The 12501-nt window shown below is 37.6% G+C and overlaps 1 protein-coding gene across 4 annotated transcripts in view; it reads right to left on the reverse strand.

Moving 5' to 3' along the window:
- CADPS2 (calcium dependent secretion activator 2) overlaps positions 1–12501 on the reverse strand; it is a 508166-nt gene that overhangs the window by 16853 nt on the left and 478812 nt on the right. For all 4 annotated transcript variants that reach the window (XM_073899136.1, XM_025865736.2, XM_073899137.1 and 1 more), the window contains one exon: positions 9374–9481. In XM_073899136.1, coding sequence (XP_073755237.1) covers positions 9374–9481 — 108 coding nt within the window. The remainder of the gene's footprint in view (positions 1–9373; positions 9482–12501) is intronic.

A 12501-nucleotide genomic window follows, 5' to 3' on the forward strand; every position in this document is an offset into this window, starting at 1 on the left:
AAACATTTTAATGAGAAATTCACTTTTTCAATAGACCCATTTGATCCTAAGAATGTAAGCTCCCTTAAGTCAGGGACTTGGTATATCTTCTTTAATGTTGCCACACGCTGTGTGGCCTCTACGGAATAAATACTGGTTGGATGAATAACCGATTAATAAGAGGAGTTTCAATTTCCTATTTTAATTAGGATCCGCTGTCACCGTGACAGAGATACCCAATTCTGTGGGACAAAACAATGCCAAACCGTTTTATGCCAGTATTCTCCACCATGCTTTACACATAGTAATTGAACGGTGAATTAAAGGTTTCCTTATGCATCTAAAACAACTGAATGGACATTCTCCATCAATAAACATATACATTATATGCATGTAGTACGGGTGGTAACTGAGGGGAAAGTCAACACAAAGAAATGTGGGGAGTATATGGAACCACATTTATGAGGATCTGTAGAGCAAAAGTATGGGAACGTTATTTCTTAGAATGCACAGTAGGAACATGGCTTGAAAGAATCTTGTTCAGCCACATTCAAACACTGCATCCCATTCTTGACTCAAAACCCTAAGCATGACAGAGAATGCTTAGAGAAGTTTCAAAGGACAGCCACAAAGATGATTAAAGGGCTAGGAAAGGAGCCTATGAAGGGAAGTGAAACAAATAGGGATTATTTATCCCAGAGTAGACCAGTATGACAAGTGCCTTAATAACAGTCTTCATATATAGGAAGGATTATTCCCTAGAGGATGCTGGCTACATTTTTTTCTCCACTAAGAGGAAAAGGGGAAATGGGTTTAAAAAATAGCATGAAGAATTTAGGTGAGATGGGGTTGGAACTTTATTTCAAATGAAATATTTTGCCCATATTAACATAGTAAAATTCAGATGGTCTCTTACCTAGGGCTGGGCCATCACCAGGAAATTAAGGGCTCTCTCTAGGTGTTTATAAGTACCTTTGAACATTGTTCTTTTATAGAGTTTCCTTTCAGTGCATTCAATAAACACATCTAACAATGGTTTTACCACAACAACCACTTCCTTACACAGATTTTTTTTTTTTTTGGACAGAGAGAGATACAGCGAGAGAGGGCACACAAGCAGGGGGAGTGGGAGAGGGAGAAGCAGGCTTCCCGCTGAGCAGGGAGCCGGATGCAGGGCTCCATCCCAGGACCCTGGGATCATGACCTGAGCCGAAGGCAGACGCTTAACAACTGAGGCACCCAGGCACCCCCAGATTTTTTTTTCAGTTGGACCTAGTCAACAGTCTGGCTGTTACTGCCACATCCACCCGTGAACTTAGGGACACAGGGAAGGCATGCAGACGGGCTGGCTGACAGAGGAGGACCTCAAAAAGCCAGAAAATGGCCTTAGGCCATGGATCATCTGCTGATGAAGTTAGGTTTGAAGAGAAGGAGAGTAGCAGCTACCGATTCTAGGAAAACCTTGCACTGCTCAACTGACCGAAATGCTGGTCTCCAGGGAGGCCCGGGTATTTTCATTAGTAAGTCACTAGTGGTCAGTTGCAGTGCAAGCATGCAAAGTCACTGTGGAAAAACCAGGCTCTGCGTGGAGAAGTCATTACTTCCAGACGATCTTCAATGTGGAAGCAGTGTGAAATCAATACTAACTTTGAAAATGCCCAATGTGTTGCTTGTCATCATTTTAACTATCTTTTATAAAATCAGGCAAGAGAATATTCTACTTCCTTCAATGACTATTAAGTCATTGTTATTGGCTTGGGTGAATGAATGCAAATGCACATTTACACATTTGGTGTTTAGAAAAATTTCCTGATGAAAATGTAAGTTTTGTCATCTTCCATTCATCAAAGACAATTTTACCATTGCTAAGGGAGTTTAGGTGATCAACATTTTTTTTTTCTCTTCAAGTCAAAACCTCAGATCAGTTCACATGTGAGATTTTCTTTTTTCTTCTTCTTCTTCTTCTTCTTTCTCCCCCCTGCTTTTTTTTTTTTTTTTTTTTTAATTCTGAGCACAATTAAAGGTGAGTTAAGGCTCTGGTGGAAATCTAAAGAGCATCGGCAAATCTGAGCACTGCTCAGCTTTTGAATTGCTTTTCTACTCCTCAGTTCTTTTAAATGGTTTTCTATGGCAGGGACATTTTTCTTAATTAGTCACAGCTAATTAGTGTTCTGGCATAGACAAGTAATCAGAAATGTCAGAGCTGCAAGGCTACATCTCCCTAATCCTTTGATAATAATTTAGCCTCCTGGGAGGGCCCCAAGCTGCGGTAAGTAGTGACTGACAATAAGGCAAAATTAGGTGGGCAGCAGACCATTAGGAGAGAAAAATAAAAAGCACTACCCGATCCTGCTGAGCACCATCAGGCAACTGACTGCACTGCCAGATGAGGTGCCTGTTTAAGCCTGTGTTGTTAATTAGCTGATTCTACCAGACCTGCCACATATGTCCAGGTGCCTCATGCAAAGATGTGTGTATTTCTGGGAATGGGCCAAATGACAATTGTGTTTCATGATCACATTTCAGGAACATAAGTAAGAAGTCCACATATTTCTTGAAGATTCTTCTGAATTATGAGAGAAATAAGATCAACACGCTACACTACATTTTCTTGCTGAGTTTCTTTTAGGCAATTAGGCACGCGCATCTCAAGTTTCTCAGGTTTTATAATTCACCAACAGCTTAGATTCAAATGAGGGCCTTTGGCTGCTCTAAGCTGCGTCTGGACTTGCCAAAGCTATTTTGGCACCTACAGTACATCAAAAGTAGATTCTTTTATAAATTCTTATACTTACAAATAATAACTTCACGTTAAAATAAGGATTATTAACAAAAACGAACCAGACAGCTTAATTCGAGAGGAGAGGTTTTAAAAAGAAACAAACTTTGAGGGGGAAAAAAAAAATAGTTAAGGAGCAAGCTCTGTACGGCATTTCCTGAGGCAGGTGAGGCAATCCACGGAACAAGTTTGACTATCTTAAAAGAGGTCACACGATTTCAATGTGAGTCCAAATACTGTAGGTAAGACAAACCAGAAATTCAAACAATGAAAACAAAACAAAACCCAAAAACACCTGGGAAACAATGTGTCACAGCAGCTAAATAACACAGTACTAAAGGTAACAGAGATCACAAACAGAGATCAAACTTTTTATCTCCCTTTGGTACACAGTGAGGTACCAGGGTACATAACATTACCATGTTTAGAAAACACATTATCTCAGCTAGCCTCTAGTACATCGCTGGACTTACATTATACATCCCTTTCTGTTGATGAAGAAGGAAAATAATGGTTATGACACGAGAGTGATATTAATCTTTGAGTGTTGATAGGAAAATCATGGTTGGGCATAATGGTCCAACAGTTAATGTCTGACATCTGAATTCTTTTAATATAGAGACAACACCAAAAAGAAAATCCTCTGTAGTGGGAATCTACACTAATTTATGTAGTTTATGTAACAACTGCCTAGTCATTTGAAAGTCAATGATTATTCAAAAGAGGAAAACTGCTATTTTTAAATCGACATTCACATATAAGAGAATATACCTCTAATATCCTAGAATTATAAGAAATGCAGAAAGACAAAGAAGTCTTCAGTCTTAGTGGGCTGCAGCCTACATTCCCAATAAAGAGGCTGATTACACACACAAAGAAATTTATCCAAAGGAAAGGAAAGTTGTATCTAGCAGCCACGCTTACCCATGCTCTGTTGATTTCAACTACTCTCATGAAATCAACATGATAATAAATTGAATCTTTAAATAAGTTAAGAAGAGTAGTGTTGATCTTACTGAGAATGGATAAATTCCTGAGTCACAGAGTTTGGTCACTGATGTGAAACACTACACTCAAAAACTCTGAGCATTTCTGCTCTTTCTTATCTGGGAGTGGATCCAGAGACAAAAGCACAGATATGGAAAATGAGTTTTATTTTGAGAAACATATTCTCTTGTAATAGGTTCAGTTTTTTATATCCTAAAATTCATATATCTTAAAATTCATATTCATATCTTAAAATAGCTACTGAACTCATTTAGACAGTTTAGGTCAATTTTTCTCAAAATGTTTAATTTAGAGTTTCTTCACTGAAAAGAATTCTTTTCAAGGAAAGTTCTGAGAAATTAATCCTTTATAAAACACTATTTAGATGAATATAACTGATTAACATTTAAAGAATTACTTTTAATTTTACAAGACATCACAATATTTTAAAAAAAATCTAGTTGAGATGAAACTCTTCAACAATTATTTAATCAGTTTATAACACAAGAGAAAGTTTAATCTGCATGATTTACCAATTAAATACTGCACCCTGATGTGTCTTCAGCAACATGAGAGCTGAAATGAAATTGTTTCAAAGAGACTCAAGAAGCGCAATGCCCAATAAATGTACAAAGGTTTAGAGAGGTAGGTAGGTTTAGTGTATATCCTGGACAATAAGATGTATTCTAGTCAACCCCTAACTACCTCCAGGTTGTGATATTCTTGGACATTATGCAATGACCACAGAGGATGCTCTTGGGCAATTACTGCAGATGTCAGTTTTGACTTGGGAAACATCACCATGGTCCAACCCAGAGATGCAAAGCCCTGAAGGGACTGCCCAGCCTCTCTCCTGACACATGGGCATCAGTGGCTGCCACTGTGTGTCCGGAGGCCTGAGTGTGTGGGAAGAAACATCTCAGCAGACTTTAAAAATTGAACTTAAGAACTGGAAAATCTTTGTCATACTTCTGGATTGGGATCATACAAGTTGTAGATGCTTTTGATTTGATAAAAACTATCAAAGGTTGCTGACAGCAATGTTTTATATATATAAGAAAAAAACACACTGGGGTAAGAGAGATTGCATACAAAACAGAAAAACCTTTGGGTGAAGCCATGATCTTACTACAGGAGAACTTCCTTAAGATTTCTCTTATCCAGAGAAGACACATTTTTCTAAACCGAAAATGTAAATTTAACATGTAGATTTTAAACATAGCATGTGTAACAGTGACCATTTGAGAGGAAGAGAAGGTCTCTGTTTAAAATATTCTGGTCACACAGGAAGAGGCTGCATGACTATGGAATAGATAAGTTCCAATTAATTTTCTAAATTTGGGGTTCAGAGCCCTTGTGGTAGATACACAGAGTGTCATACGGCACAGCTACTTTTAATACAGAATCTCTTTTCTACCTTATCTATTGCACTTGCTATTGCTTCATGGGTGGGATACCCTGCTTTCACTCAGCCCATGACAAAAAAACTTACAAATTGCTACTGTGGGGTGCAAGACTAAGCATTCAACCGCCCACTAATTTTTGTTACCACTGCTAAAATTAAAATGAATTTAATTTAGTTGGTTTAAAAACTGGAAGATATTTCAGAAACCGTATGAAATTCTAGACCAATTTCTTCAGTTTATATGTACTAACTCTACTATGTCTTAGGCAAGTGACACAACGTTTGTGGATTCCTGGTCCAGCCCTCTTCCCACAGTACTGTTTTACCATTACAGATTTTGTAAGTCTAAAGTATGGTAGGGATAGCATAGACTTTGAAATCGGAGAGACACAATTTCAAAGTCTGATTCAACACTCAACAAGTCACTTCATCTTCTCTGAGTGGGAAATTCCTTAACCTGAAAGTAAGGATAAATGGGGATGATGGCATCTAGCTCAGCAGGTTAGAAATGATAGGAGTGAAGCACCGAGCCCATTGCCTGGTACACGGAGGTGCCGTGGGAATGGTGGTGGTGACAGCTGGGGCTGGGATTACTATTTTGATAACTGGAGAAGATTAGGGATATACCTTAAAACAAACTCAGTTCCTTCTATGAACAGCATGAATCTGCCATCGTTTATTTAGACTTTTTAAAAATTATTTGTTATGTAAAAAACGTTTTATAGACGTTTAACCACTTATGGAATGAAGTAGAATGTCTTGGTTATTTGTCCTGATATTAACTTTTTTGATCTTCCAAAGGTACGTTTAGCTTTACTATTTCAAGGTTTAATGTAGAAGCCTAAGATTATCCTATGTAGGGCCTTGAAGATAATACAAATTTTAATCCTCCCTCTCTTTAAGACTTTGGAGATAAGTAGCAAAAACACTTTTCATGGAGGCCAGAACAATAATAATACCTGCGTGAGCTGCTCAGGACCTGGGTGATGGCTTTGGTTGTATATGGACAACTGTAGGAGGTACCATTCTCCTTTGTCGGTGCATCCCAAAACAATGGACACAAATCTAGGATAATGGTCATTATTTGGCCTTAGTCACTGGTATAGTTATTTAAATAGAACTCTAAAGTATTTCACTATAAATATCAGGAACAATTAAGATGCTTAACTGATCAAAAAGTTTTTGAGGTCAGAAACACCAGAACTACTCCTCTCAGGGAAAGTCTGCCAGAATTTTCAATAGTTTTTTTCATGAGTGGAGCATCATGCAGAAAAAAAGATTACTTAGTAAAACACGCAAGTGTTAAAGTGTTGCTATTGGAGACAGGATGAATATGTGACTTCAGAATAACTGTTTGATATAAAACTGTTGCAATTTGTGGTATTTCCAAAACTCAGCGAATCTCATTTGGGTTCAAAGCCTGTTTTTTTTTTTTTTTTTTAAGATTTTATTTATTTATTTGACAGAGAGAGACATAGTGAGAGCAGGAACACAAGCAGGGGGATTGGGAGAGGGAGAAGCAGACTTCCCGCGGAGCAGGGAGCCCGATGTGGGACTCGATCCCAGGACCCTGGGATCATGACCTGAGCCGAAGGCAGACGCCTAACGACTGAGCCACCCAGGCACCCAAAAGCCTGTTTTTCTTAAGAAGTGAAGCTCTCATACTGCATGACAGAAAGTGGATCCCCTATACCCTTATCTGGGTTGGTTAAACCACTAAGTGTTAATTCACTGTAGGGGGAATAGGCACGTATGTGTGTGTGCACATTTTCCTTTGCATCTGAAGTGAGGAGTCTCTGTTTCCTTCCTTCCTTTCCTTTCCTTCTTTTTACTTCTTACTTTAATTGGAATAGCAAAAGTTTGTCATGATGCCTGAGTAAAATCGTTCTCTTCCATCTTTTTTTTTCCTGTAATAGACTAAGGTTGCCAACAGTATTTATAGGGTCATTATTTTCAACTGTTTCTTGACACCTAACAATATTATTTTAAGCTCCAGCCAAGAGGATTTCCAATAATTATATAATGTCTCTCAGTAATGATCTGTTGCTTAAGATACACATTCTGCTTTACCTTTCAACACATACTTGATAACCTCTCATTTACTAACTATAATTGAGGCAAATTCAGTCTTGGCTAATTAGGGGCTCTTAGTACCCCCTCATATATGTTATTCTTGATGACATATCAATAGAATTAGGGTCTACTTTTTATTTTTAATTACAGTAATAAAAATGTGCAATTTAAAAATATTAGAATGTTTAAGGACATTATTACTATTTTACAAATAATAAGTCCAGTGTTCTACTGGGGATATGCAAAATGACAAAACCTTCACAACCAAAACAGAATTGCTTGTCAAGCGTTCCTTTCAAAAGCAAACTTAGCCATGAGATGCTTAGGCATCAAAGAAAAGTATACCTAACCAGGACAATTAAACTAGACATAATTTTACGTTTTTTTTTTTTTTTTTTTTTTTTTTTTAAGTAAGCTCTACGCCCAACATGGGGCTTGAACTCACAACCCTGAGATCAAGAGTTGCATGCTCTATCAACTGAGCCAGCCTGGCTCCCCCACACTAGACATAATTTTAATGTTGGCTTCCTTGCATCCACTTCAGTTAGCTCCATTGGTTACTGTGGCCACACAAAAAGTCTTTGAAAAAAGTTCGGTGAATGGGAGGGAGTTAGTGTAGGTAATATCTTGATAGAGAAAGAAATTCTACCTCTGTTATGAACTGATGGCAAGCTTTGTAGTAAATAGGTCACCAAGACGAAAAATTGAAGACACACACACACACACACACACACACACACACACACACGCTCTCTCTCTCTCTCTCCTACGTACAATGGCCTATTTCCAGATGAGTCTACCTTTTCTCATCATAGAATACGTACTTCAGCTATACCAAGAATAAACATAAACGGAATAACATCAATCCGATTTTCCCATTCTGTTCAACATTGCTGAAAATTACCACATAAGCAAAAAAAAGTAAAAGAGGATCTGGAAGTAAAACATATGCTTGTAAATTCAGAGCAATACCAAATGGAAGCAGAAGTTGCTAATATGGTTTCAGTATTTTGTAAAACAGCCAGCTGGATAGATGATAATTTTTCTATCCCTGCAGGGCATCAAAGCTTTTAGGAAATCATTCTTTTCACACATATTAACACTTAGCTTATTAAAACAGATGATACTTTTATTGTAAAACAGCCTGGGTAGAGGCCCGAAGCACACAATCTGAAAGGGAAGACTCATTTTGACCACCCAATCTGATGAACAGTGAACACTGACACAACAGACCATGGCAGAGAGGATGACGCAGCAAGACCTTCTGTACCTGCTGCAGCTGAGTGTCACCACGAAGCCCGTGAATTGCTGTTATGAAAACATTTGCAGTCACTTGCATAATTAAATGAAACTGCCAGAAAAGCATTTCTAAAATGCAGGGGAGATGCACATAAATACATACAGTTCAAAACAAATATTCCATTTCAGAATCAGCACTGTGCTGAGTTATGTGAAGTTACATCCCAGCAAAGTCCCATTTCCTTTGACTTGACTGCTGAATAATTACAAATGAGTGACAACATTGTGACTGAAATGGATTGCTCTCTTAAGTTTCCTTTACAGATAAATGAAACTTAATGATCATGTGCTCTCTAAAACCACAATCCCCCATTGCTAGGAGTTGCCATGGGTAAATGAAGACTTCTGTCCTGATAAAACTTCAGGGTTCTATTGTTGGCATGCATCAGTGCTGTAAATCAAGATAAAAAAATGCTCAAGAACAGCAGAGTGGCAGGTATTTGCCCTTTACTGCAGCTTAGGTCTTTGTTTGACTAAAGAGCACTGTATTGACTCAAAAAACTTTTATAGGAAGAGCCAAACCCATTACAACACGATTCTGTTTATGGAATGCAGCAAGGGTGAGTGAAATGATGCTGCACACAATGATAAACTGGTTATCGTCCTGCTGCTAAAATTAACCTTAGACGGTTTTTGAGACTCTCATTCTAACAGTGACAGTTTTCATGTACAAAAGAAGCCAATTAAGGCTTCTGTCAACAGTCAGAGAAATAAAATTATCAACTATATTAGCGGCATAGAAGAAAAAGGATCAGAAAAGGAGTCTGCTTTACAAACATACCATCAAAATGCAATTTTTTCCTGCACATATTTCTATGATGCCAGGAAGCCTCGCAAGGGCAGTTACTTACATCAAACAGCTTTTCTATATACATTTCCTCATTGATCTTTTCTCGAAGAATATCCTGGTTTTGCCGAACAAACATAATATAGGTGTCTGCCAGATCCATTCCTGGTTTCTGTTGTGGGGGAAAAGCATGGGGAATAAAATATCAGGTCTCAGTTGTGAAAATACCATTTAATCACAACCTTAGAAAATAAGTCACTATATCATTTCAAAGTTACATTAGTAAAATATGCTCAAGACCAAAATCGACAATGAGCATCTTCAGTAAATTCCATAATTAAAACAAATAAAAGTTTATTATTGATGTATGTAACTTGAGGTCATAGTTATTCATCATTACTAAAAGGAGTAGAGACATGTGGTTGTAAACTACTATTTTTTTTTTTTTAAGATTTTATTTATTTATTTGACAGAGAGAGAGACAGCGAGAGAGGGAAAACAAGCAGGGAGAGTGGGAGAGGGAGAAGCAGGCTTCCTGCAGAGCAGGGAACCCAATGCGGGGCTCGATCCCAGGACCCTGGGATCATGACCTGAGCTGAAGGCAGACGTTTAACGACCGAGCCACCCAGGTGCCCCTAGGTATCTTTTTTCTTTAAGGGCTATCTTGAAAGGTTAATATGCCAAGTATAAATGAATGCATTTTTTAAAAAAGTCCCCACTTGAAATAATCATTTCCTAATTGCCAATATAATTTATTGTCACTATCTCTGGCTGGTTATCCACATATATTAAAAACAAAAATGTTAGTTTTCCTTGGATTGCCCTCCTCAATTACTCCAGGTGCTCAAGGCACATAAGCTAAATTTTCTTATTAATTTGAGTAAAATATTATTAGGAAGATATTGGGCAAAAAATTTAATTGATATTACAAACTGAAATGTAAACCAAAATTTTGAGGATTATCCATTGCTTCTATTCATTCCTGTTTATCAATACTATTTCAAAGATCTATTTTATTTTAGAAATACAATACGAATATTGATGAACCGGGCACCTGGGTGGCTCAGTTGGTTAAGTGACTGCCTTCGGCTCAGGTCATGATCCTGGAGTCCCAGGATCGAGTCCCGCATCGGGCTCCTTGCTCAGCAGGGAGTCTGCTTCTCCCTCTGACCCTCAGGCTCTCTCTCTATATATCTCATTCTCTCTCTCTCAAAAAAAAAAAGTTCTTAAAAAAAAAAAAAGAATATTGATGAACCAATTTCCTAAGAGGGGTCTAAAGTGTGAATTAGATAACTTTCCAAAGTTATCCAACATCTGGTGTCTTGTAATGTTAGAGCAGATAGGGTTGAGTCTACAAAATCAGTACCAGGAAGGGACAAAAACCTGAATGGCTTCTAAAGAGTTTCCTTCTGGACTTATCTTTAGTTCTTTTTTGAGTTTCAAATAGCTAGACTAGTTAATAAAAGTACTCCTTTGAATGATCTACACTTGGGGTTGATCCATTATCTGTACTGAGTTATTCATTTGATTAGAATATGGCATTAATAACAAAATGGTAGAACTGATGCCCAAATGAGTCAGTCTTGTATCATTTCATATCCATAGAATGTATTTATAACCTCCATCAACAGACTCATTTTGCTGAAATAAATCTTGCAAAGAAATGAGGTGAAAGAGAATTTAACTATTATCACTGCAGGAAAAACAAGGCATACCTCTGAGTGTTGTGGTAGCGCTTCTTCTTAAAAGAAGGACAAAAAGTTCTTATCGCTCTCTTTGGTGGGGGGAGTATATGTTATATACAATGATAAAACTACCCATCTCTTTACCAGTAGTGCCCAGTATAGGCAATGGACATCTCATTAATAAAAACTGATTTGATTTTTTGGTAATGAAGTTATTTCTAGGTAATGAGAATCACAGGAAGCTCTTATTACTGCTCTCATTTTTGGCCTACAGGGAAATGTATACCACGTAAATTCAAGGTCAAACATGACCCAAGGTAACAAACTTAGTTATTAGTTATAATTTGAAACAACTACTTAAATGTCTTCGCTGGTCTTTCCTTGAAGAGCGTCCATATACAATGTAGGGAGTGTGTTTCAAACATTATCAAATTCATTCCTTCACTATTTTTCTACATAATTCTCTTAAGCAATGTTTGAAAGTTTAAATAAAATGACAAGGCTAACCAAGAGAGAAACCTAGGTTGTTTCTTCTTTTTTGGGGGGAGAGGGGAGGTGTTATAGATCAGTTTTTCCAGTGAAGAAGCAGGGTAATTTGCACAAAGTTTACTACTATTAATACTTGAAGACAGCTAACCCATTAAGATAAGTACTTCTCTCCATGCTTCTCAAATTTTGTCAAAACACCAAAAAATGAGAACATTCAGAAAACATACTTCCACGGAATGAAAATGACAAGAAGACACTTTTCTATGTATAATGGGTAGTGTACAGGAAGGTAGCTCAGTATCTGAGCTTCAGTCAGGTGCTTGGAAACAAACTACTATGATATAGGTATTATGTATAATACCAAGGCAGTTGGGCACAGCTTAGCTAAACTGGGACTTAAAGAACATGCAAAGGAGAGGCCTGCCTTCTCTACCATTTTCCCCCCTGCCAACCCCACTTTTATTTCTTTCGACAGAAGAGTCGGCTTACAAATTGAATCTAGTCAATCACTTGACCCATCAGACTCATTGGAAACTAAGCTATAGCTGGGAAGACAGGGGAATGGGGACTTTAAACACGTGCCATAGATTCTAAGGTCTTTTGTCCTGTTTCTTTGACCTCTTTCAAGGTAACATTCGACAACAATGAAACCCCATCCAGGAGGAGTTTATCTTCTAACATCTAAAGCTAACAAACACTTTACAGTTTAAGCCTAAAAGAAAATTAAATGCTGGTCCCTTAGGCAGACCCAAGGGATATGATGCTGAAATCTGTAGGTTGAGACCCTTCTACACTTCCTACGGAAGTAGGAATCTCTGGTTGAGGGTGTGAAGCCAAGCTCATTTAAAAGTTTATTTCAACCAAATTAAGTGCTTATCTTTTTTTTTTTTAATGATATTTTCTCCCCTTTTGGCAAATTAAGATCCACTTGCCTGGAAAACAAAACCTTGCATTCTTACATTTCTCATTAGCATTATTTCTTTTATCTTTGAGCTGTTTACCTATTCTTGAAACTGTG

This window comes from Callorhinus ursinus, unplaced genomic scaffold (genome assembly GCF_003265705.2).
Source record: "Callorhinus ursinus isolate GAN/ISIS: 27379988/994484 unplaced genomic scaffold, GSC_fseal_2.0 scaffold12, whole genome shotgun sequence".
Lineage (NCBI taxonomy): Eukaryota > Metazoa > Chordata > Mammalia > Carnivora > Otariidae > Callorhinus > Callorhinus ursinus.